Below are 25,500 nucleotides of genomic sequence, written 5' to 3'. Positions count from 1 at the left end.
ATATGGATCTTTTGAGGTGTTATGATATTGAAGTTTGATTTTTGATCAATTAAGATTTCAAAGTTTTGTGATGGATTTATGTTGAATTTTTATTTTTTATCATGGAGACAAAATATTTTTGTTAAAATAAAGTATGAAAATTTAGATTGATAAGAATTTATATGAGGCTTTGAGATATTTATTATTATTGATTATAAATTTTCTTTATGAATTACGATGTTTTAGACTTACAGTTAGAGTCAATAGAAATTATAATGCAAATGAGGATTTCGATAATATTAGTGTTATTTTGATTTGAATGAGTAATGCATAACCTTATGGTAAGAATTGACTTTTCAAGGATTTATTAGAATTCGATTATTATATGAGTATAGTATTACGGTTTTGAAATCTAAATGGATTTTGTTTATTATATTGTACTTGTGGTAAATAACGTTATAGACATAAATAAGGATATTTGTCCATATTGATATATTTTATTTTATTGGGAATTATTTGTCCTTGATGACAAGAGGCAAAATCTTTTATAATTAACCTAAAGTGTGAAAAATTATATTCGTACTTGGAAAACAAAGGATTTATTAATGGTCGTATGATAAAATAGTGATTATGATTTTTTATTAAGACAGAATATGAGTTTATTTGAGTAATGTTAATAGAGAATATCACATATTATGATATAAGATATATTATGATTCTTGCATGGAAACTAACGTTGCAGTCTATGAAAAATATCATTAAAAAAAAGGATTTTGATTGAGTATTAAGAATTATAGAATTATGTTTTGCTAAGATTAAATCGTTGTGAAATAAGCATGGAGGACATATTAAACAACAAAGAAATTTTGAAACATTATGATGCTATAAACCTATAAATTTGGTGAAGATTTTGGTTGTTATTTGATAATTGGCTTATAGAAATCGAAAGCTATAAATATCCCAAATCATTACTTTTGCTTCTTGATTGAATCAAAACGAGTTTGTTTCCTTGGGGCACCATTTGCAGGTCACTTATGCTCCTCTATTTGAGATACTTGATGACACTAAGGATAAGTTAGAAGGCAGAGGAAAAGAAATCCTTGCTAGATTGAATCGTAAACTTTCATATTACTCTAGAATGTTAGCTTTTTAATATTTCTATCTTTGCCTATAATAGGAAAAACTTTCTATGTTTCCTTGCTAGTTGTGATAATATAGTCTCATACACATTATGTTCATATGTTGTGATATCAGCTCAAAGATCTAAAGGGCATTCAGTTCATCACCTGTGCACTTCCAATGAAGCTCCATTGCTTACTGCTACATCTCAAGAATGCCTTCCCAAGCAGATAAATTCTAGGCTGAGGTAATATGCTGTTCAAATTCACACTGCTATCTTCATCGTTGTTGGCTTTTTGAATTCTTCACCTATATAAACTATGGTTTTTCTTCTCTATAGGGATGTTGGAGATTCAGATTTCACGTCTCACACTAATAATGCTCTGATAACAAGAGTTTCATCTGACAAGGTGGTGACTATTCTCTTATGTATCATCCCTCATTTTGCTCCTTTAACTTGTTTACGGTTTGAAATTCGATTATAAAACTGAAGTGAACTGGTTCCTAGGTACCAAAGGGCCAGTAGCTCTTGTTTCTTTCATTTTCTTTATTACTCTTTGGCCTGTGAAGTTTACTGGCAGTGGCACATGGTAACCCCGTAGTTGGTTAAGACTTAAGATGAAGTCCTAAAGCTAAGCCAGGAAACCTATTGTGCAGCTTAACTGGCTTTCAGTTGCTAAATCCAAGTTGGATTAAGTCAAGTCCAGTTGGTTGGATTAGGACAGAATGCATCTCCATCTTAAGTATGTACACTGTCTTCTTTATGCATCTGGCATAGTGCTTATTACCCTGTGTAAAGAACAAGATAACCTAGTAGATTTGAGACGTTAGAGGAAAAAATCGTGTCTTTTGGGATTGTTGTAATTTTAAATATAGATATTTTTTCAGGTCACTGTTGCGATTTTCTTACTTGCCTTTCACCTTTGCTTGCTTTACTTTTGCTTTAGTTCTTCAACCACTTGCCATTTCTGTCACTTTGGTCGCCTGTTATTTGGCCCTGGTTGCTTAATTGAAAGAAGAAATTCTGTATAATGTAACTTTTTACGTTGTGGAGAGAGACTTGTCATCAAATTTTGTTTCCTTCCCTCCCCCTTATTTACCCTTCAGACAATGTTCTCAAGTGAACTATCCAACAGTTGCAGACTCTCTTGCATTAGAATTTTGTTGTTGTAGGCATTTTTTAATGATAGGTAATTCTCTTGACGCTCAAGAGTCTTAACTGCCGATTTGCGGAATAGTACGTAAGGCCTAATATCTGTTCGAAGTCTGTGGGGATTTTATTTTTCGTTAGCACTCTACAGTCCACTCATCTTTTGATAAATTAATTAGTATTGCATTACAACTATTTGGCAATCCACATTGTAAATTGAACACCAAACTTTTCATCAGGCTGGAGTTTTTGCCTTCTGTTTAATATTTTGATTTGTCAGAGTTTTCTAACTTTTTCTGTTATTCTACTGGATTCTTTTGGATAGCACAGACAAATTCAATATTTTGTTAATGTTGGGATTTTTTCCTTCTTTTTTTAGTTTCAAACTTTGACCTTTTATGCATAGTTGTGGAATTTGACTGATAAATATTTGCCCTTTGCCATTGTTCATCTTTCCTCTTCGTTCAGGATTACTTCCCCTCCCAGTCAATGAATCAGACGGTTAAAAAGGTCAGGGACAGGCTCAATAAGGTGATAAATCTCTCTAATGCATGCCCTTTTGATGAATATTTAAGTTATGCTATATTTTAATAGTAATAATTTTTTTTCTTTTTCTCCCCAATTGCATTAGATTCAATCAAGCACTGAGCATCTACAAGCTGGAACTGCATCCAAGAAAACACGAGTGGACAATGGAAGAAGAATCCGATGAAATTTTTAGGATAGAGTGGGGGGGGGGGGGTGGATATGAAAATTCATTAAAGTAACACTCAGCAAAACTTGCGTGGAAGGTCTTTGTCTGTTTGCCCTTCGGTTATGGTGTCCCTAGTTTACTGGGAATGCACAGTGTACAAGACGGGCAGAAAAGGAGGAACACAAGAAGTGGAGCATAGCTGGAAACTGGAAAGGAAGTGGTAGACAAAATTTTTGGTTTTGGGATGAGATTTGTCGACAATTGTCAGTTATTAATTGATCAAACCTTTGACCTTCTCCAAGTTTCAATGCACTTGCCTGTACCACCAGCGGTCTGGGAACTTAGTGCTTCATGAGAATCGTCAGGCATCGCAAACAAGAAACTTGTAACTGAGAGGAGTGGAGAGTAAAAAATAGGGTTTATTTTATCGAAATATCAAGAACAAAAGTAGACAACAAGACAAAGACCAATGTGATACTCCCATTTAGAGCTGTAATCAAGCTAATTTAAGTTAATATGACATAAAATTTGAGTTTAAATTCAATTTAAAATTTAAAATTTGAAATTAAATTTAAATTCGATTAGATTTTAATTTTTTTAATTTAAATTTAATTTAAAATAAAAATTAAATTATTTGAATTTATTCAATTAAATATATAAAAATAAATTGATTTTATATTTAATAAAAATATGATTATTTATGTTTTCAAATTTAAAATATTTTATTAATTAAAATAATAAAAATATATTAAAATAAAAATTCAATTAGACTTATAAATTATTCAAATCAAATATAAAAATAATCAAATTTAATTTAATCAATAAATTAAATTATTTAAATTTAAATTTAATTTAATAATAATTAATTTAAATTTAAATTTTATTTAAATTAAATTCAAATAATTTATTAATATTAATGTATTATTTATATGCTTACTACGGAGTAACTGTGTTTACCTCTTTGCCTCTCTTTTTTAACGACCACCAACACCATTTTTTTAATTTTCTTTGCTGTTTGTCTTTACACCACTTTCTCTTTGAATAGATGTCAGAGCATCAGGAGCAACGCTGCAGATTTGGCCGATTACAATCATGACTCAAAGTCACGCGCAAACCTCCCAAGCAAGGCGTCATGGTTAGTAATAGACAATTGCATCTTGGCATAAAATTAAAACTGACAGAGGTTACATATTTCAAAATATTTATGTATAATATTTTCTTCATTCGTATAAATATAAATTTTTCGTCGAAATAACATTAAGCTACAAGAGCTTAAGGGTATGCGGATAGACAGAGTAAAATTTTTTTTTTAAAAAACAATTTTTCTTAGACAAGCCGTCAGACTCGGGGAACACCTAGCGTCGTGCGCCTCACGAAAACAAACGCAAAAATGACAAAAGAAAGAGGAAGAGCAAAGGATACTATGTAAACACCATTTCAAGAAACTTTTTACTTTTCATAAATTGTCTGGTTGGGGTAAAGAAAATGCTGGCATGTCACACGGATGAAAAGGGTGTAAATTTTTCATCTTTTGGGTAATTTGCATCACAGTTTAGGATAAGTACACTTGGACGCCGGCTGTTTTCATTACCTGGCATACAGGACAAATACTGATTATTACATCACAGTCTTTACATAAGCAAAGGTGCCTACACGGCATCAACAAAATGGAGACCTCCTTTGCCTTGCATGCTCTGCAAATCATGTGTTCCTTCATGCCACGGTGATTTCTGGAAACAGACTTTGGAGCACCAACAGGAATGCTGAGAAAGTTGTTCGGATCAATATAAGAGACAGCATCATCAACTTCACTGTCTCCAAAACCTTCCTTCCCCTGTTCAGCACCCTGTGAGATTACTTGCTGAAGGTTGCTCTTCAAGCAGTTAACAACCGACTCATTGTATTTCGCTCTACGGTGCCAATTATGGGCTTCTATTGACACCTGCTTTATTCTCTCAACCAGTTCCCTATTCTTGCGATTCATGGTCTCTAGTTCTATGTCTTTCTCCCTAAGCTTCTTGCTAACGCCTTTCTCAATAGCATCAAGAAAAGAAGCCATGTGTCTCTGCTTCATGTCTCTTACTCCCTTTGTCAAGTGCTCTTCCTGATTAAGAAAAGAAATGAATCAAAAGTTCCAAAGAACAGCATCTTACCATCACATTTAAACCAAATATCCAATTAGATAGCTCTATTACTGACTTTTTGAGTATCATAATGTGAATGCTAGACAAGGAGATATGAATAACAAAGAACTGAGCAAACATCCTCGGCATTTTAACACTAGCACAACAAACAACCATGAGCATGTGAAATGTATTGACTATGAAATACCATGTCATTATCATGAAAGAACTTAGGAGCCTGGAAGTGAGGATAGCTCCAACACAGAAGATTCATCTGGATTATTGTAAACAAAAAAGTAATAAGTGCCTTTGGGCCAGCCAAAAGCAAATGCATCAGCATAAATATGAATTATTAAAAACTACTATGCAATGTATCGGTTAATCTAAATAAGGGAATGGTCCATAGCAGAAGAGCAGCCTATAGTTCAAACTTTCTGAAAAAGGAAAGCATCTTATTGTAATTAAACCGTTTGATTCTGTAATTAAGAAACCCCTCATATCGAGAGAAAAGATTAAAAGGTGACATACTATGTTTCTTGGTGGGGAAGACTGCAATAGTACCTGAATTTTGATATATTGATCAAATTCCTCTTTCTGACGATCAAGTTCACTTCTAATGTTGTCACCAAGTGACAAGATCATTGATGGCCCTTGTGTCATGCTTCCACTAGCAGAAGTCACAGATGAGTTCCGCTCATCATCATCATATGATAGCCGTAAGCCAGTTGACACGGCATTAGGATTTGGAATGCTAGCTGAATGGTCAGCTTCCTCTTTACAAATGTTATAATTCAAGGAAATTTGTAGCTTTTGCTGCCTTTGAATATCTTCTGCTTCCCTGCCTCTTTTATTGGGCTGAATCATGGGTGCGAGATGCTCATTTCCAAAATAATTCACAGGATCAATGGTACACCCGGCTGGCACTGAAAGTTTAACAAAATATGGATCAGTTACAGTTAAAAAATTCAGAACAAAAAAAAAAAGAGGATGAATTTGGGCGGTTTTGCCTGACAAAATAGCACTGTGAAAGAAATAAATGCAGAATCTAATTGCTAAATAAAAGAAAAAATAACTTACAGCTTCCAAATAATTGCAGTTGATTCGATGCACTAGCCTGATACTGAAGACTATTCTCATCCAGGAAAATGGGAAGCACAGGATTACTGTTGTTGCCTCCTAACATTTTCCTATCTTATAACCTAAACTGCTATAATTTATATAGCTCTCTGAACAGTGACAACTGAGAATTTTCCTGCACAAGCAAGGAAATATGGTTAAAATCCAAATTATCAATCTGGCGATAGTGAAAATTCTAGCAATGTTAAAAAATGTGAGCATAACAGTCAGATCCAACTAAATGCATCAATCAAAGCTTGCAGAATAAAGTCAACTGCCACCTAAATTATCAGTATTACAGAATAACAAAATATCTCAACAATTTAACTTTATATATTTTCTGTTGCCATAAAAAGCATTGCCACCATTTTTACATGCAGGTATAAGCAACAAGGGATTAAATCAACTTTATATATGACTGAAAGTTTGTTAAAAAAGATAGTTTTGATGAGAATCTGAACAGAAAAATGTATCAAACACGCGCACATGTTACAAAACATGTAATAACCTCAGGATGTTATTTCAATTACTTCACCATCATAAAATCAACCGGTTACACAAGTAAATTCCAGTCATACTCTTTATAGTAGCTTCTAGTAAATTATGGAAGAAGGAAATATGGCACAATGACTCCAGGATAAAAGTTCACTATCTCCTCCTTCAACATTGCCATAATGCAGTGCCCAAATATACTCAACATTTATGAGATACATGATCCAATCCAAATTTTTTATCAACAAAAATACACGACCATGCGTTCTATCAAACACTACAAGGACAAATACATGCACACGAACGTACACGAACCCGATTCATATCAACAATAAGGAAGTTTTTAGGATTCAAATACAAATGTGTCATAGAAACACCTTATTCTAAGCTGATGTGGCCTGTGAAAATATTTGGAAACTCTGCTAGAAATAGTAGGATGCAAATAGAGGGAGGAGAGAGCACTTCTGTAAAGTTCTACCTCAATATTCTCTTTATTTTTTTTACGGAATTGCTCTCTAGATCGTCGATCTTCAAATTAACTGCCAAAAGTAGATCCTATAGTGCAATGGGTAGAAAAAGGATCACGTCAATAACTTAGTGATGGTCTCAAAAATCAAACTTGGTAAAAAAAAGGACTGATAAATTATGGATATTGCTTCCTAAACAAAAAAATTGATACCTTCACAAAATATATAATTTTCTTTTTCTTTTTTTTTTGGTTAAAAAGAAATTCCATGATATTCAAAGATAGATAAGCGAAGGTAAAACCTGAACAAGAAAGAAGCCGTGAGATGGATAGTGGGGAAAGCAGGAAAGGAGAATATTGAGATCAAAACTGAAAACAAAAAGATAACCATACATATCAATCAGGTTTTGACAATGGAGGTAATAATCTTACACAAAATGCGAAGATTTAAGCTTTGCTTTGTAGAAAGAATGGAAAGGGGGCGATGACGAAAATCTTCTTAATCTAATGGTTAAGCTACAAAGTATTAACAAGTTTCCATAATAACCTCTTTCCATCCTTCTTACCAAGGAAAGCCTATCTCTTTGCCGGTTACGATGAATCTCCCAACAAAAGAAAATAAAAGACAAACGGAAAAAGTAAAAAGAACCTAAAGAAAACATCATCAAAGGCATGAAAAACCCAACAATCACAAAAACAAGTTACCTGCTGCGATACGAAAAGCTCTTTTGATTCAGTTCCAACAACACTAACTGCACAGATCCTGCTATTCCAAACCAATCTTCAATCACCCATAAAAAGAAGTTAAAACCATAAATAAATAAAATATATTAAAATGAACAAAATACCGAATAAAAAACGCCCCTAAACTGTAACGTTTATGAAGAAGATATCAAAGAGAGGAACCGATCATTTAGGATCTGAAAGGATTGGCCTTTAAAAAGCAAATATTATTGAAAGAAAGAAAGAAACGGACGAATAGAGGAAATGAAGGGAGAAGAATAAAAATAAAAGGAGAAAAGAGAAGGGGAGAAGCAGACGGGGAATGGGGAGAGCAGAATTATTGAAATAATAATAATAATAATCGGCGGTACAAACAAAGTGGCTGTCTTTCTTACCTCAGTGGTTACGCAACCGATTTCCGTTCCTTTCCTTTTTCTTTTCTTTTTCTTTTCTGTTCGTCAGAAATCAGTATTACTAACAATTAGTAACAGTAAAAAAAACTACTAAAAACTGAAAAAAAAAAAAAAAAAAAAAAAAGCTATGTATTTTAATCATCTGGGTTTTTTTAAAATAATTTTTGGAGTTATCGAGGAATGAGCAGTTTTTATTTCGATTATTTAAGCTTGATTTGATACCGTTCCCCCAGTTCGCGTTACGTTTGGATTGCAGAAGGGAGGGAGAGTTACGGATTCAAGATTTTTTTATAATAAATATATTAAAAATTTATTTATAAATTTATTAATTTTATTGATGAAAGATATGTTTATGAAAATTTTTAGAAATATTTTTAAAAAATATTATTTTTTAATTTTTGAAGTATTTATGAAAAATTTTAAAAGTGTTCAAAAAAAAAAAAATTTTTTTTTCAACTTTTAAGTGTACACCCTACTTCATAATGTAAATCCCCACTTGAAGGAGAGGTGAGAAAAAAAAAAGTAGGAATAAATTTTTAATTTTTATATTTTATTAATAATTTTTTAAAAAAATTACAAATCTTTTTCATATTTTATTAATCCCTGGGCATTACAAAGATTATAAAAATTAAACAAATTTTATTGTTATAAAACGAAAGTGATTTAAGGTGTAAAAAAACGAAAGTGATTTATTTTTATTTTAAATATTTATTTTTAATCATTAACTCATAAAATATTGAAAGCTTATAATTAATATAATAATATTTGATGGTTTTTTATCTTCCTCAATTTATTATGGAATTAAAATTTTACAGTCGTAATATTGCAATTTTTGGTCATTTTCATCGTATTTGAGGTTAGTTCGTTTTTTTAATTTATTTTTTCAATATATATGATTGTTGTTTTTATTTTTTATTTGTTTTTTTAATTTTATTCCAATGAAAGTATGAGTGGGTTTTAAAAAAATTCAAATTTTAAAAAGTTATAATTTTTATATATTAATATACATATATATTTGCATATATATTTTTTAAGAAAATGGTTAAAGGTGTTTGTTAAATGTTAAGTATATTTGTGGAAAAAAAAAAGATGCACTTTATATTAATTTAAATTTTATATTTTTTAATTTTTGAATCAAAATAATTAAAATTAAAAATATTATTTTGATCTAAATTAATTATGATTTTAATTTTAATTTAATAAAAAATTAAAGACTGAATTTTTACTCTTTATGAAAATTATTAAATAAATATGTACCATTTTTATCTTTATTTGTAAAATTTTAAAAATATTCATTGTTATTATGTAAAATAATAATCTATAAAAAATAATATATAAAACAATCTATGCCATATATAATATATTCAATGCCATTACGAACTTAAGTAGTTAGGTCTATAACGGCATCGAATGTTTTGTCAAATACTGAAGCTCATTCACATTTAAATGCGAGCTAGGAAGTAATAAAAATATAAAAGCATACTAAAATAATGAAATAAATAATTATATTGGCGAAAAAAATACACAATATTTTAAAAGACGGACATACACACACGTCTCATATTCCATTAGATGATACGTCCGTTCAACACTATCCTAAGCAAATTGGAAGATTGAAGGCACGACCTTTTGTCATTCCTTTGATTTGAAAAAAAAGAAAAAATCGAGTTCTTTATTTTTCATTTCAATCAGTTTTTAAAAAATAATTTTATTAATTTATTATTTTTATAGCAACAGATAATTTGTACTAGTAAATTTTTTTATTTTTTGAAATTTATGACAAGTATTTTTTTTAAGAGATATTTGAAGATAGATAAACTGTTTAAGGTTACAATCGTACATTTAAAATTATTTCAATAAAAAATAATTATCAAAAGGATTCGAATCTAAAATTTTTTTGTCAAAAAAAATAAATTAAATTGATTAAAATAATAATTTATTGATGACAAGTATTTTATTATGATAACTATAGCTGTACCAAAATTTGGTGAGTGTAATATTTTATTGGGGGAATGATGAACACATACATATCAAGGTGACGGTGGATAAAAATTCCATTAAAAAAAATCCACGTCTGTTATGCCTAGCACCTAAAAATTTAGATTAAAATATTAAAAAATTCTTATATTATTTATTTTTAATAATTTTATTATATGTAAATAAATTTTTATATTTTTATTATATTCAAATAAAATGAAAAAATAATTTATATTAAGAATTTATTTAAATACAAATTAAAATTTTAAAAATTTATTTGTATATAAATTTATGTTAAGTGTTTATTTAGACATAAATTAAAAACTTAAAAATTTATTTAGATATAAATTTATGTTAAAAGTTTATATAAGTATAAATTAAAATTTTAAAAACTTATTTGAATATAAATTAAAAGTTAAAAGATTATTTTGATTCAAATTAAAAATTAAGAACTTATTTAAATATAATGATTTATTTAAGTAAAATTAATGATTCAAAGACTTTTTTATTATTTTAGTCAAAAATTTATTCCATCAACCGAATATAAACTAGTATCTCAATTCATAACCAAATGATATTAACTTATATAACAATCAAATTATAAATATAATAAAATTTATATATTTTTATTTATAATATAAAAGTATAACTAAAAAAAATTTAACGAATAATTCATGAATAAATTTATTTTTTTATATTTATTTAATTTATAAAATTTAATAAACAATCACAAATAATATTTTAAAATTTATTAAATAAATAAATAAATTTAAAATAAAATAAAATAAAATTCATAATTAATTCTTTTATACCACTGAAAAAACAAAAACCACACGTTTGAAAGATGATTTTTTTAAGATAAATAATCAGACATTTTAATAATAAAAGGAATCATTCTCGTAGTGCAAAATGTGAGGCTAAAGAAATGGAGGCCGCTTCACAATCCACAAGCTGAAGTCATATATTCGTCAATCATTTCATCATCTTCACATTCTCCATCGGCATAATTTTCGTTGAATTTTCCTTAAGTTTTGAGATTCTTTTCATTTTGGTCCACTGAATTTGGTGTATCCCCTGACTAAACTTTTGTAAGAGGAGTATTCCACTAAGAAATTTCTTTTAAAAATATTGTAAAATAATTCTGAAATTTGATAATTTCGATTCTACCACAGAAAGTTGTAAACTTACATTTTATTTTCACATATATCATCAAAATTTCATTTGTACCAAACTGGTTATCAAATTAAGAAATTTATTGTATCAAATCTAATTATTAAGTCAAAGATTATTAAAATTCAATCACACATTGTAGGTTTATATCGAAATTTATATACTTTTGTTACAAAAAAGTATAAAAAAAAATAAAAAGAAGAAAAATTGATCCAATTTGACCTAAAATAACGTAACCATATCAGCATATGCACTTGAATTTTTAGGGTCCTTCATGGATAGACCAATCCATGGGCTTGGCTTAATCCAAAGAATACACAGATTTTATAGCTCAAATTCGGTTTGGTTCAATCAGTAAAAATGTTATATTTTAATTTTTTATTTTAATTTAAAAATATATTGAAAAATATTAAAAATTTAATGCATAATATTTTTAAATATGTTATTTATTTTTAAAGTATAATAAATAAAAAATAATAAATATAATTAAAATTTTAAATTATAATACATAAAATTAGATTAAAAATAAAAAGTAAAATTAATAAATACTAATTTTAATGTAAGAACCAATTTAATAACAATATATGAAAAACTATAATATATAATATATATTATATATTAAAGGGATTTTGAAACTTTAGCCCCCTCTAGTTTTAATGGTGGTCCGCCAATGTTTGTACATATGGAACAACAACTACAGAAATTAGTTCTTAAGTACTCCACAAGCTCTTCTAAATTTGAACATTGTGCTCTAATAGTTATACTCAATGAAATGCTTGTAGTGGAATCATCAACAATCACTTCAAATACATCATTGATTAAGGGGTCATTTGGATTCAGTTACATCTTCAGTGGAATGCGGTTGGAATCTTCAATTGAATTGAAATTATGTTTGGCACATCAGTGTAGTGTAATGGGATGTTTTTTTAACCGCACAAGACCCTTGTTTTTTCGCTGGATGTTGTCATCCGCAGTGGAAATGTTCTTGCCCATCGCAGCTCTTTTTTCCCAGTGTTACCCCAATTCTTTCTTCTTTTTTTTTTTTTTCTTACCCTTGAAATTATAATGATGGACAAATATATCTTTACATTTATAGATTGGTTTGGTATTTTTCATTATTTATTTATTTTTTTGTTATTTTATTTTTTTAATTTAAAATTTTTAAATTGATTTATTATAATTATTTAATAAATTAATTAATAGTTAAAATAATAAATACATAAAAATAATTAATTTTATAATTAAATAAATTATTGATGAATGAAAAAATAAAATAGATAACTATATAAATAATAAAGTAAATAAATATTAGTTGCTTTTACTCTAAGATGTATAAATATATTTATTTCTTACAAAATATTATTTTGTTAAGTTTAATTTTTATAAATATATTATTACTAATTTTTAACAAATATAGGATTTGATAAAAATAATTTATAAATTTTTAATTATTTTTTAAATTTATAAATATAAAATATATTATTAAATTTATATATACAATTTTAATCTAATGCTTATAATAGTAATTTTTTTATTATATTTTATCTCACCGATGTTGTTATTATTGTTTTTATTTTCAAATATATATCCTACTAATAATTTTAATCTCATTACTATAGTAATTAATAACATCATTATAATAATTAATTTTACCTTCATCACTATTTTCAATATCAATGAAATCAATCTTATTGTTCATCTAAATGGATCCTAACTCCAAAAATGAGTTTCTATCATCATCAAATTTGGATCCCTTGCCAATTTGAGTTGAAATGAACAACCAAATCAACCAAATCATGCAAATTCCAACCAGCCATCAATGACTGTTACAACAAGAATATTTCTTTGTATTAGAATATGTAAGTAATATATTTTGACAATCTAACAGTGCGTGTAGAAATAATTGAAGAAATCTTGAAACTACGGTTCTAAATCTTAAACCCATATACATTAGGGTTTCACTTACTAGTCAAGATGGAATTGATTTTTTTTTTTTTTGCCTTTTTTTTAATGGAATAGAACTTCTTCTTGGCATGTTATCCACTTTCCTTTTTTTTTTTTTTCACTTCAAATAAAGAACTTAAAAAAAAAACCAACTTGTTTTATTTCAACAACCCAAATGATTTTTAGTTTCTTGTCTTCAATACTCTCGTTTAAATTGATCCAAAAAATTCAAGCATTAAATGTGGTTCATGATGAAAAATAGAAAGCGTAGGATTGAAATACAGGAGGCTGCCTAATGCCTTTGTTTTGGAGACAAAAACAATGACATACCAGCCAAATGAGTATTCTCTAATTGCTTATTTGCTGTCAGCAGCGTTAGGTTTATTGGGGTACTAGACTGTTGGACCTATCTGTAATTAAGGAAAAAGGTAAAGGAGTTGGATGTAATTTTTCCAAAAAAGTTTCCAGCTTTCGGGTGATAAAACGGCCTTTAAAAAGTTAATGGAGATTTAAAAAAAATAAAAAATAAAAAGAGTTGAAATTTGTATTTCTTAACAGAACGCCTTTACAATACTTCTTTCCCTCATTTTGTGCACATTGGCAGCCACCCATCCGAGATTCTCGGATACCAGCTCATATTCCTTCTCTTTCTTTTTTAGCTCCATTAACGACGGAAATACAACTTAAAAATCTAAAAGCAGAAACAGCGGCACAAGAGCCTTGCATAACAGGCCTTACTAACAAATAAACATAAAACAAGCCCAAAATAATAAACTCAAGCCCAATTCGTTTTGGTCCGTAACAACTTAAAATGCCCTTTAGAGCCTTACGGGGCGCGACAGCGCAAAAGTGGAACAATAAAAATGAAATTGGGAGAGAGGAGGGAGCTAGGGCAAAGCCAAGACACAGAACTTGCAGAGGAAGATGATAATCCCTGTTCGTTGCTTCACTTGCGGGAAGGTACTTTTATTTTTCGATTATCCCCCAAAAACTCACTAATCAATAACATATTTTAATTTTTTCTCATGAGATTTTGATTGTGTAATTTTCTTCTTTTGAACTGGATTTAGGGTTTTGCTGAATTTGTGGCTCTTAACTTGCAATTTTGGTTTGGGTATTTGTAGGTTATTGGCAACAAATGGGACACTTACCTTGATCTTCTCCAGGCCGACTATACGGAAGGGTCTGTAACAATCTCTCTCTTTCTCTCTCTCTCTCTCTCTCTCTCTCTATATATATATATATATTAGTTACTTCCTGTAGACCATATTGCCCAAAACTTGTTTTCTGTTTTTTTTTTTTTTTTGGGTGGGGGGGGGTGTAGGGGGCAATATGACTGGTGATTGGGACCATTTCTTTGGGTTAATTGTTGTTATCTGGGCCTAAATTTGTAATTATGGTTGCTGGATGGATATCTTTAAGAGCACTTTAGGAAGCTTAATTTGGGTTGCTTGAGGTGTTTAGGATTACTTTACATCTTTGTAACCGAAATTGGCAAACATCACTGCCTTTTTAGTCAATAATCGTTTCAAACTTTCATCTCTGTATAATGTCATACGAGTTGTGAATTTATATTCATTCTATTGAATGTAAATCGTTGATTTGTCCATTGCATGGTAACCTTTTTAGTGAAACAGTCCAAAAGGCTGCTGCTTGTTTGTATAACAACTTTCCACCATGTTCAAATCAGTCTAGGAAAAATAGCAAACAAATTGTAAGCACCCTCACAACATATTCTCACTTATAAAGCTACTTATCTTACTCAAAAGATCATCACTAGAGGTAACCTGTCTCTGATTTGTCCCTGGTTCTGCTGATCAATAAGGATGGAATTAACATGGGCGCATGATTTCTTATCTACCTTTAAACTGATTTGCTGCTTGAAAGCATGGGAAATCTGAGTTGATGTTATAAAGAAGCCTTCTATATGGCTACATTTTGTTTGCATAACTGTCGTCTAAGTTCTAGACTTTTGTTTTTTTGTTTCCTTTTTCCTTTTCTTTTGGCTGATTTGAATGTCTTAGTGATTTGTGTGATCCAAAAACAGTCAAAATTAGAAACACTGTAAAACAAGATGATTGTGGTCATAAAAAAGAGGTGCTTGAAATGTTCCTCAGAAAATCAACACTGTAGGAAAACACAAGGAAGGATATGATAGGGAATCAGATGAGTTAAGCATGAAGTACGGGGAAAATAGGTTGCTTGATTGATAGAGGGTAGGTGAAAGTTCTGGAGGTGGAGAGATATATTGATAAAGCAATAAATGGTTTAGCTAAATGCAAATTAGATAGTAATTGCTTTTTTTATTGATTTTAGCTAATTATTTGCAACCTTTTGAAATGTGATGTCATTCATTCCACAAGAATGTAGTGAAGTTATTCATGTCCATTGACTTATTTGAACTAGTTCCATTTGCTGAATTGGACATCAATAAACGGCAAGTGCTCATTACTGAAAATTTGAGGTCTAAATGTAAACAATGAAACTTGAAGAGTTATTAAAAGTTTTATCCTCTGAAAGTGAAGTTGAGGAACTGCTGGAGTTTTCCTGTTTAAAAAATATGTTTAGCATGCTTTTCCTGTTCCTTTTGAATGCAAAATTATCATTGTTGGCTAGTGTTATAGATTTATGGAAATGTGCAAATTTGTGCACCCATATGGACACAAGGAAATGAATCTAAACAATCAAATATGTATTTGGTAATATTATGTTGCTAGTTGATGCGAACCATAATTAAATGTATGTACTAGTGGTCTTCATTAATGGTAGTCAGTCAGTCAAGCTTCAACACTCAGATTGTTATTGCAGAGAATAAATTGGGATTTCTTTGGCATGCAGAGATGCTCTTGATGCTTTGGGCTTGGTTCGTTACTGCTGTAGGAGAATGCTTATGACTCATGTTGACCTCATTGAGAAGCTTCTGAACTACAACTGTAATCTCTTCGTCTCCCTTCACTACCCTCAATGTTTATGTGCATTTTAGTGCTGGATTTGTTTGGTATTGCCTTCCACTGACTATAATTTTTGCAGCATTGGAGAAGTCAGAGACCAGTTGAGGAAACATGAAGAACGTAACCCCCTGCAGTTGTGCGAGTGCCTCTGTGATTCTCAGTTTTGTGTAATGTGGACCATGGTCTGAAACCAGACAAATGAAAGGACTTAAATACTACATGTAGTTCTATGATGGATCTCTGTATGTATGAACCTACCTGGTGTTTGAAATACTGAAAGTGATGGAAACACTGCTGTTTCCTGAGATAATTATTGTGTCAAAGAATATGATTGATGGATGTGAATTTGAGGCTATTGGTATATCCTAAATTTCCTTGATCACGTTATAAGGGTTCCCATAACTTTAGAGCTGTATTTGAGGGGTTGGACGAAATTGCAACTGCCTTATCCTTAGATATTTTTAAATGGATGGTTTGAATCAGATAAGCTGAGTGAAGCCAAGTGAAATCTACTTATCCAAGAACGCAGTGACCAATTCGGAGACAAACTCATGCACTGTCAATAAGCGATCTCATAAAGTTCAATAAGGAATGTTTAGTAGGAACTTATAGGCATCAGAGAAAATGCAAACCTGTTTAGTAACATCCGAGTTCCAAGACGCCTGATCACCCTCATCCTGGCCACTGCCTCTTTTGTCGTACATGACCCACTGAAATATTAAGAAATGCTTAGGAATCAGATTAATGACATCCCTATGTATTTAGTAGATCACAAACATCTCCAGAAAGGAATTGGTTTGCCATGTTGATCCCTTTCGGTTCTATAAACCTTACCTTTTTTTTTTTCAGCAGTGCTGAAGGCTTCTTTTCGTGGAATGTTGGGATTTTCAGCTTAGTCTCCTGATCTCTTCTCTGCCACCTGATCTCTTCTCTGTCACCTGATCTCTTCTCTGTCACCAAGAATGAATCTATAGAATAATGTGATAATATTGTCCCAAGTAGAAGAAATATTTGTATGTATAAATCAAAGTTATGGGAAAAAAAAAAAAGGCACGCTCGTTACCTGTGGTATTTACACGGACTATATCTTCTTCTTCATTGTCGGAAGAGGGCATCAATGATGGGCTGCACCTGTCTGAGGTCTTCCTAGAGCAGCCACGTCTTCGGAAAGTGCTTCTTTTGGCTGCTTGAGAGAAAGCATGCATAAAATGTTAATGGAAATGATAAGCATCTGATTAAGAATGATATAATTGGTTACAGTCTATGTTTAGCCAGTTTATAAATGTATAAAGACAAGAATTCTCGGTTTGCAATTTGATTAGTTCAAAAAACGAAATTTGGTTAAATGCTTTATTTCTGATTAAACTTTATGTAATTATTTAATTTAAGATTAAACATTTTAATTTATATAACTAAAAATTAAATGTTATTAATTTATAATAATTAAAGATTTTTTTTCAACAAAAACTGTGTTACAAATATTACGTGCCGTCAAATTTAAAAACCATAATAAATAATTATGACGTGAAATTAAATTTTCATGCAAAATGATAGATAAAAAGGCTCTTAACTTTTTTTTCGAGCCTATTTCATTTCAATTTTTTTCTTTATCCTTTTTTATTAGAGTTTTAGAGAGCTTAGATTTTATGAGCGGCAAGTCTACAACCATATTTCATGATTTTCAATTTGTGCAACATTAAATTTTCAATTGCTCATTATTAATCTAAATTAAAGAAAAAGAACGCAAACCCATAAAAATTATAATACCAAAAACATTAAAAAATCCAGAATTAAATCACATAATTTTTTAATCATCATCCAACTATTTTAAATTAAAACTTATAATAAAATTTTAAACTCATCAAATTTCCAATTTCCTTATACTTGGTAAAGAGTGAAATAAATAAATAGATTAAAAGGTAGAACTTAGATTGTGAATAGAATTATTGGAAGGAAAGGAGAGAGAATGACAAAAAATGGATCAATTAATACATTAGTATCGCTTGGGGTCAAAAGTTACATTTAGAGAGAGAAAATATATACTAAAATGGAAGAGCTAAATATAGAAAAGAAAAAAAAAATGGAAGAACTAGAAAGTTGAGCCCATTTTTACAGATTTTGTTACTGACGAAAAGTGCAAAGAGGAGACCTCCACAATTGAAGGAAAACTAAGGTTGAGGTGGAGAAAATCTGAGACTTTAAAAAAAAATAAAAAATCTAGAAAGAATAAAAGAAAAAAGTTGAAAGCATTTATTGTTTTTTAGAAAATTATTTTTTATTATTATTTTATTTTATTTTGGTGAGTTTGTCATATATAAGACATTTATCAAATATTTGATAGATCAATATCATTTATTAATACCATTCAATTAAATTATGCATGTAGTACATAAATAAATTTGTTAAAATATATTTTTAATTGTAAACTTTCGAAAACATTTGATTCTAAATCAATACAATTCAAATATTTAATCCTTAAATGAGCAATTCATCAAAGATTTGACCCTAAATTGAGTATTTAACCAGTAAATTTAGTCGACTTTGCTGCTGAGAGCAACGGGGAGGCTCATTGCCAAAAACACCTGCAAAACATATACTTATACCTCATCATCATGACCAAGGTAAGTTAGAAGCTGGCGTGGGACAAATGAGGCTTTCATCATATTGACCAGGAGAAGGCTTGTGCAGTGCCCACATCTCACTGTCACCACCATGTTCAAGCTGCTACATGGGACACCTAACTGCACTTTTGAAAGGCTAATTATGAGCAAAGTGCAGAGACTTTAACATATATAAAGAGAAAAAAGTTATATACAAGGTGTTACCAGCAAAATGGCAGTGCAGAAACCACATTGAACATAGCAAATTTGCTCAGAAAGATCAAAGAGATGATTCAGAGTTGACATATTTTTTGTTTGTTTGTCTGTTTCTGAGAGTTTGTGAGTGAGAAAGTGAGGGAGAGAGAGAGAGTTTTGGATGATTAAAATGACGATTCTGATCCGAAAGGAGATGGGATTTATAGATTGTAGAACACACTAATCACGATGATTACCCATGTTTTTTCTGCATTATTTACTCTTCTGTCACCTTAAGCCCTTAATTCAGAAACTTTAAATTTCAAAATTATATAAACTGAATTTCGCATTCATTCCTTTTATTTTCACTTTACTCACACCATGTGCTTGTACGTGATATCCCCACTGCCATAGTTATAAAATGGAAATGTCAGGACAGCCTAAATTTGATAGTTCCATCTTAAAATCATGGAGACAATTGCATTAAGAAACAGCTGAATGATCAACCAATCAATGGTACGCATGTGAATATCGAAACAGAAGACTTAGAAATATGGAAAAACTCACATTGACTCGCTGACGTACCAATTCTTACCCTGAACATGAAGGACCAATCAGGATAAACATCCAAATTTATGATGGATTTGGTAGGAATCCACAAGCATCAAGGAATTTACTGCTGGAAAAAAGAACGATTGTGTTATTTTTCTCATTCACCTATACATTTTCCGTTTTCACCTTGGAAAAATTGTCCAAGTAAAACATGGCCACGGATATTGTCCACAGACTGTAAGCCCATTACCGATCATCAGTTAAAGAAATGTTTCACTGCCATTTTCTTTTCCTTTTCATCAGAGGTGAAAAGCATGCAACACCGACACATCTTTGTCATGATCATCTCGAGAGGGATTAGGGTATCAAAATCTAGAGCATTTTAGTAGGCACAAAATAGATTCAAATAAACATTTAGGCACAAAATAGATTCAAATAAACATTTAGCACCGTAGCAGGTGAGATAGTAACAAAAACAGCAACACAGATTCCAAGACCAAAACTTTCATCAAAGGCTCTCCCATGCCCCAAGTATTAAAGAATTCAGTATTGAATAACTAAAAGTAGTAGATATTCTACGTGCAATCGTGCATCAATTATATTAAAATGGTACAGACCTTAGGACAAGCACCGATCACCGTGGCATATTCCTGAGCATGGTAACAACAAAGAACCAGTAATAACTAGCTAATTGGCTGGCTGCAAAGTAGGGTATCAAAAAGTATTTAACTCTCATGCGCAGAAAGCTAGGATAAAAAAAACTACACGAGAATTGCAAATGTGACTGGAATCCTTTTCTCTAAGTTAATTTAGAAAAAAGAACATTTGAATCTGTTCTTGCATAGGATCCATGCACCAACATTGAACTAAATGCTCCTAAAACTTGCAAATAGCCAAATGAAAAATAGCTTTGCTTGTAAAACTCCTTATCCAGATTACAAACTGAAAGGAAAACACATCAGCTACTCAGAAGCATACCACAAGCCATATTTTTAATTCTTTCACCAAGTGATAGCCAGCATATTAAGACCATGATTCCAGTTTACGAAAGGGTATATGTAACATACTAGCACCAATTATTTTTGAAGGTGATTTTCTAGACTTGGGAACATTTTGTATCTGCGACACAACAGCCTACTCTTAAAAGCTACAAATCAACTCTAAAAAGCTACAGACACCCTGATCGATGACTAGGTTGACACAATGCATACATAGTAAAACATTAGCATATTTAGACAGAAATTCCTTCAAACCCCACAGCAACATGATCCACAAACCATTGCCCACAAGCAGTTCCACAAACATGAATGATACAAATATACATGAAAACAAACATTAAAACAAAAACTCTGTCAGATTAAAGAAAACATACATTATGATCAGGCTATGATTAAAGAAAAACTACGGAAACAAACATACAAATTATACCAAACAATCTTCATATAATAACATGGATGGGAAGGTACTAGGATTACAAAAACTCAATCTGAAAGATTTAACTATGCTTCCTTTAATTGGCTAAGCAACAGTCTTCTGGTCGTAATCTAAATTGAAATACGGAGAATGATAGCAGGTCCTAGACTAGCAAATAAGCAAGCATTTCACTTGCTTCAAAAGCAACTAAGTTCAGCACATAGAAATATCCTAAGTGCAAATGTTTATGCAGTACAAACTCATTTCTGAAAGCAACAATTGAAGTAGAATTCTTTTTTTTTTTTTTCAATCAACAAAGAGAATTGCAACTAACAGGCTACTTAATTTATCTGCTGTAATTCACAATCCTCAAAAATTCTTTTTGATTATAAGTTCTAACCAAAGAAATCATTACATGATTACAAACAACATTGCAAACACACAGAATTAGAACAATGATCAAGGAAACAAGATAAAGAAACCAAATTAACTAAAAATTGACATATATCAAATTTCAAACAATTACCATCCACTTCAAAAGTACTAAATTAGACAAAAAAAAAGTAGCACTAAAACTAAAACCAAAACATCAAATACAAAAACTCATAACAATACCATAAAAATCCCAGGAAAAGGAAGAAGCTAATCGCCGCCAGCCTTTTGGTAAACATAAGTCAAGCCACACTTCCCACAATAATGCCTATCAAAATGATTAGCCATAAAAGTCCCAGCTCCACACTCCGCGTTAGGGCACTCTTTCCTCAACCTCTGGACTTTTCCAGAGTCATCCACCTTATAAAACTGGAGCACAGCGAGCTTCACCTTCTTCTTCTTATGCTTGATCTTCTTGGGCTTCGTGTAAGTCTTCTTCTTTCTCTTCTTGGCACCACCACGGAGGCGGAGGACCAGATGGAGGGTGGACTCCTTCTGGATGTTGTAGTCTGCTAGTGTTCGACCGTCTTCGAGCTGCTTCCCGGCGAAAATGAGGCGTTGCTGGTCCGGCGGGATGCCTTCCTTGTCTTGGATCTTGGCCTTGACATTGTCAATAGTGTCGGAGGATTCGACCTCCAAGGTTATAGTCTTGCCTGTTAAGGTTTTGACGAAGATCTGCATGGTTGCGGGTTTTGAGTGGCGCGGCGGAGAACAGTGGATGGGGAAATGAAAGAGGTGCGGAGGGAATTTATATGGGATTTTATTGTTAGGGTTAGGTAGGTTCATGGGTAGTGATGCGGTGCGCGTGAGGGATCCGACGATGGAGTTTCGATGGGCCCATGGAAGCAATCGGGTGATGTTAAGAATTAGGTATAAATAATATATTAATATTTCGTAAGTTATTTAGATTTAATTTGAATAAAATTAAAATTTGGGTTAATTATTATCGAGTTTATTCGAATTCAAATAATTCAACTCAATGATCAAATCGAGTTCGAGTATTTTTATATTTGATTCAAATAATTAGTAAGTTTAATTAAATTTTTATATTTAAAAATATTTTTATTATTTTAATTAATAAAATATTTCGAACTTGAGATCGAGCACAAACTCGAGTATAAATAATTTAGCTTTTGTCAAATATAAAAATAAAGTTTATTTTTATGTATTAATCGAACCTAATCAAACGAGATCAAGTAACTTGATTTTTATTTCGAGTTAAGTTCGAATTAAAAAAAATAAAATTCAATCGAGTTTGAATCGAGTTTTTAACCTCAAATTTTGAATCAAATTTAAATTCAAATTTAATATCATATCAATTCAAACTCAATCAATTATACTCTTATAGAAGACTCGTTAAAAGAAAAATTTGTCCAAAAAATCTATGTTTGATAATTTAAATTTTTATTTTTTGTATTCTACTTGTTTCATTTATTCAGTATATATTTTTTTTCTACAGGCAAAATATTTCCTTTAAAAATTTTTGAATTGATTAGATCAAGGTGTAGCTTTTCTCCGATCTCATTTTATTATCACTTATTTATTTCTTTAGAAAAAAAACATAACCCTTACAAAGAAGAATAAGCAAGAAAATCTTAACTTTAAACGAAAATTTCTATATTTTCATAAAATCTTCTTGATCACTAGATAAAAGGAAGGAAAACTATTAACATTCAATTTGTTCTTTCATAAGTACCTCATTTTTACTTGAATTTAATTGTTTAATTATTTTAAAAGTATTTTTTAATTAATTTGATATATTTATAATTTTATTTTTTAAATATTTTTCACAAAAATCAAACTCTGGTCCACACCAAATCAACTCCATCCTTTTCTATTCAATTTGCTATTGCCTTTTCATCACATTAAAAAAAGCAACAATTATAAAATGGTAAAAGCATGAAAATATGTCTTAGTTATTGCCCTTATCATCATTATTTATCTTAATATCAATATTGTTCGATAATCTAATTATTAGTATCTATATCCATAAACTCAATCCTTGATTATTCATTTCCTTTAGTGGATTTTTTTATATAGATGAAGAATATATATTAAACAAATGATATTTTGTGATAATAAATTAAAGATAATCCCTCCCCTTTTATATCATGTTCACCTCTCTTCTTAATATATATTTTTTCCTAATCATAATATTTAGATTTGAGACCTTCAACTTATTCAGAAAAAGATTTGAGACATTCAAGCTAGACTTTCAAATTTTTAAACATTAAGATGCCTTATAAAGATTTTTTTTTATTCATATAATATATGTTGTCATATTCAAAAATTAATGATAACTCAAACTTTAATATTTTATTTAACAAAGAAATTGAATTCAATTATTTGGATAAATTTTTTTACTTCTTAAATATATGATAAATTACTTCCATCGTCTTTAAATTTTAAGATAAATATCATTTTAATTCATAAACTTTAAAAATAACATATTAATCTTTTTTTTTTTCATGATCTTAACAAAATAGTTCTTCCATCAACCAAATCGAAAGTTAAGCATTATAAAAAAATTGCAGAGTAGAATAATGGATTGATGATATTATAAATTTAAGGTTGAAAGATAAAATAATAATTATAAAAAAAAGTTTGATAAATTTTATTTTTTTAATTTATTTTTTTAGGGATATTAATTTTTATGTATCTTTTTTGTTATTTTTGTAATGCTAATTTTTAAACCAATTAATATTTTTTATTTTTTTCAAGAAAATATTTGTTAATTTACAATTAGACTTATTCATAAATTAAGTTGTCAACTAGATCCACAAGTAACACTCGACTTAAATTGAGTTTTAAACATAATTTTTATTGCCTAAGCTTGATCTAATTAAATTAATATTATATTAATAAAATTTTTTATTTAATATGTATTTTAAAATATATTTAGAAATATAAAAATATTTTTTAATATTTTAATTTTAATAGTAAAATGGTTCTATTCAAATTTATAATGGAAGAGTCAAACTGCATCTTAAGCGAAACTTTGAAAGTGTTATCCAAGTTTGGCTCGATTCATGACAATCTCAATTGCAATCCAAGTAATTAAATTTATTATTTTTTATCAACAAGTGATAATGTAAAACTTATAATATTTCGTTGAAAATTTTATACTAGTATTTTATAATTAAAAAAAATTCGACATGTGAAAAAATATTTTATGATGATGAAATATTGTAAAATAAATTACAAATACATGATGAAATATTTTATGATATTGTATAGTCTAATTTTATATTTTAAATAAACAACAAATAAGTTTGAAGAAAAATAGGCAATTTTCATTTTTAACATATAGATTTCTTTTTTCTATCCTAAAACTAAACCCAACAAAATTAAAGGTAAAAGTAGTTTTATTTTTATATAGTTATCAAAATTACTAGTATTTTCTTTTTAATAAATATTTTTCATTATAACTATAACAAGTAAAAAAAGTTTTATCATTATCTTTTTTTGTAATTTTATTTTTGAAATTGTTTTAACATTTGTATTAATAATTTTTATGATGAAATGACTGTTTTGTTATAATCATAAAAATATACTGACCAATATATTACTTTTTAAAATTTAGAGACTAAAACAATATTCATCTCAAAATTTTGAATATGTGGAAGTAATTTACTCTCTTTAAATAGGATATTGATCATGCATTTTTTGCTGAACCAATTAATTGGGTGCAAAAATTTCAATTTTTAACCTATTAGATAACCTACCATTAATGACATTTAGGAGGAAGCACAATTATAATAAATATTGGATAATAAGTAAATAAGTAAAAGTAAATTTTATTATAGGTGCAAAACTATAAATACATATTTTATAGGCTAAAATGTTAAAAAAATCTATGAATTTTTTAATTTTCTTAAATAAGTTATTATATTTTTATTGTATTCAAATAACTCTTTGTCCAAATAAGTTCTTATTTTAAACAAAAAAGACTGATTTATGTTAATGGCTTATTTAGGTATAAATTAAAAGT

General features: G+C 29.5%; 5 protein-coding genes across 18 annotated transcripts; 2 read left to right on the top strand and 3 right to left on the bottom strand.

The window, feature by feature from the left end:
• Positions 1–305: 305 nt before the first annotated feature.
• On the top strand, positions 306–3,469 carry LOC149518720 (uncharacterized). Its single transcript, XM_089760381.1, has 6 exons — positions 306–320; positions 980–1,094; positions 1,234–1,345; positions 1,439–1,508; positions 2,717–2,779; positions 2,880–3,469. The coding sequence occupies exons 1-6, from the start codon at positions 306–308 to the stop codon at positions 2,958–2,960; spliced, it is 456 nt and encodes a 151-aa protein (XP_089616507.1). The 3' UTR covers positions 2,961–3,469.
• Positions 3,470–4,377: 908 nt separating this feature from the next.
• On the bottom strand, positions 4,378–8,298 carry LOC111282478 (BOI-related E3 ubiquitin-protein ligase 1-like). 13 transcript variants are annotated; one of them, XM_022870581.2, is made up of 7 exons: positions 8,258–8,298; positions 7,845–7,920; positions 7,442–7,508; positions 7,051–7,228; positions 6,143–6,317; positions 5,627–5,988; positions 4,378–5,046 (listed from the first exon to the last, which is right to left on the bottom strand). In XM_022870581.2, exons 5-7 carry the CDS (start codon positions 6,246–6,248, stop codon positions 4,495–4,497), a joined length of 1,020 nt encoding a protein of 339 aa, XP_022726316.2. In that variant the 5' UTR covers positions 6,249–6,317; positions 7,051–7,228; positions 7,442–7,508; positions 7,845–7,920; positions 8,258–8,298; the 3' UTR covers positions 4,378–4,494. The 13 variants fall into 13 exon arrangements, with proteins under 13 accessions (XP_022726316.2, XP_089616898.1, XP_022726310.2 ...); XM_089760772.1 differs by lacking the exon at positions 8,258–8,298 and adding an exon at positions 7,988–8,179 and having other exon boundaries at positions 7,152–7,228; positions 7,687–7,902; XM_022870575.2 differs by lacking the exon at positions 8,258–8,298 and adding an exon at positions 7,988–8,179 and having other exon boundaries at positions 7,353–7,508; positions 7,845–7,902.
• A 5,871-nt stretch (positions 8,299–14,169) lies between these two features.
• Positions 14,170–16,627, top strand: LOC111281973 (DNA-directed RNA polymerases I, II, and III subunit RPABC5-like). The gene is made up of 4 exons (XM_089760770.1): positions 14,170–14,326; positions 14,491–14,549; positions 16,205–16,299; positions 16,397–16,627. The coding sequence occupies exons 1-4, from the start codon at positions 14,291–14,293 to the stop codon at positions 16,420–16,422; spliced, it is 216 nt and encodes a 71-aa protein (XP_089616896.1). The 5' UTR covers positions 14,170–14,290; the 3' UTR covers positions 16,423–16,627.
• Positions 16,628–17,018: 391 nt separating this feature from the next.
• Positions 17,019–21,409, bottom strand: LOC149518719 (axial regulator YABBY 4-like). Of its 2 annotated transcripts, none has more exons than XR_016342138.1 (4): positions 19,143–21,409; positions 18,921–19,058; positions 17,275–17,500; positions 17,019–17,236 (listed from the first exon to the last, which is right to left on the bottom strand). XR_016342138.1 is itself a non-coding variant. In XM_089760769.1 (4 exons), the coding sequence occupies exons 1-3, from the start codon at positions 19,221–19,223 to the stop codon at positions 17,432–17,434; spliced, it is 288 nt and encodes a 95-aa protein (XP_089616895.1). In that variant the 5' UTR covers positions 19,224–21,409; the 3' UTR covers positions 17,019–17,229; positions 17,394–17,431. The 2 variants fall into 2 exon arrangements, 1 of the variants encoding a protein (XP_089616895.1); XM_089760769.1 differs by having other exon boundaries at positions 17,019–17,229; positions 17,394–17,500.
• A 140-nt stretch (positions 21,410–21,549) lies between these two features.
• LOC111281972 (ubiquitin-ribosomal protein eS31 fusion protein) lies at positions 21,550–22,250 on the bottom strand. Its single transcript, XM_022869820.2, has one exon. The coding sequence runs from the start codon at positions 22,188–22,190 to the stop codon at positions 21,720–21,722; it is 471 nt and encodes a 156-aa protein (XP_022725555.2). The 5' UTR covers positions 22,191–22,250; the 3' UTR covers positions 21,550–21,719.
• Between the last annotated feature and the right edge of the window lie 3,250 nt (positions 22,251–25,500).

Source organism: Durio zibethinus, chromosome 5 (genome assembly GCF_047325235.1).
Source record: "Durio zibethinus cultivar Kanyao isolate XHJ-2024 chromosome 5, ASM4732523v1, whole genome shotgun sequence".
Lineage (NCBI taxonomy): Eukaryota > Viridiplantae > Streptophyta > Magnoliopsida > Malvales > Malvaceae > Durio > Durio zibethinus.
Note: the sequence above shows the minus strand (reverse complement) of the source record. Positions and strands in the feature narration are given on the sequence as shown.

Bases quoted from the DNA above. Each gene is read 5' to 3' on its own strand.
- LOC149518719 (XM_089760769.1), bottom strand. From the start codon at position 19,223: ATGTCAACTCTGAATCATCTCTTTGATCTTTCTGAGCAAATTTGCTAT. The intron at 19,059-19,142 runs GTAACACCTTGT...TCAAAAGTGCAG, and splicing joins TCTGCACTGCCATTTTGCTG to TTAGGTGTCCCATGTAGCAG. The intron at 17,501-18,920 runs GTATAAGTATAT...TCTCTCAAGCAG, and splicing joins ACCTTGGTCATGATGATGAG to CCAAAAGAAGCACTTTCCGA.
- LOC111281972 (XM_022869820.2), bottom strand. From the start codon at position 22,190: ATGCAGATCTTCGTCAAAACCTTAACAGGCAAGACTATAACCTTGGAG.
- LOC149518720 (XM_089760381.1), top strand. The intron at 1,346-1,438 runs GTAATATGCTGT...TCTTCTCTATAG, and splicing joins CAGATAAATTCTAGGCTGAG to GGATGTTGGAGATTCAGATT. The intron at 1,509-2,716 runs GTGGTGACTATT...CTCTTCGTTCAG, and splicing joins CAAGAGTTTCATCTGACAAG to GATTACTTCCCCTCCCAGTC.
- LOC111281973 (XM_089760770.1), top strand. From the start codon at position 14,291: ATGATAATCCCTGTTCGTTGCTTCACTTGCGGGAAG. The intron at 14,327-14,490 runs GTACTTTTATTT...GGGTATTTGTAG, and splicing joins GTTGCTTCACTTGCGGGAAG to GTTATTGGCAACAAATGGGA. The intron at 14,550-16,204 runs GTCTGTAACAAT...TTTGGCATGCAG, and splicing joins CAGGCCGACTATACGGAAGG to AGATGCTCTTGATGCTTTGG.
- LOC111282478 (XM_022870581.2), bottom strand. From the start codon at position 6,248: ATGTTAGGAGGCAACAACAGTAATCCTGTGCTTCCCATTTTCCTGGAT. The intron at 5,989-6,142 runs GTAAGTTATTTT...TTAAACTTTCAG, and splicing joins ACTGCAATTATTTGGAAGCT to TGCCAGCCGGGTGTACCATT. The intron at 5,047-5,626 runs GTACTATTGCAG...TTTCTTAATCAG, and splicing joins ATCAATATATCAAAATTCAG to GAAGAGCACTTGACAAAGGG.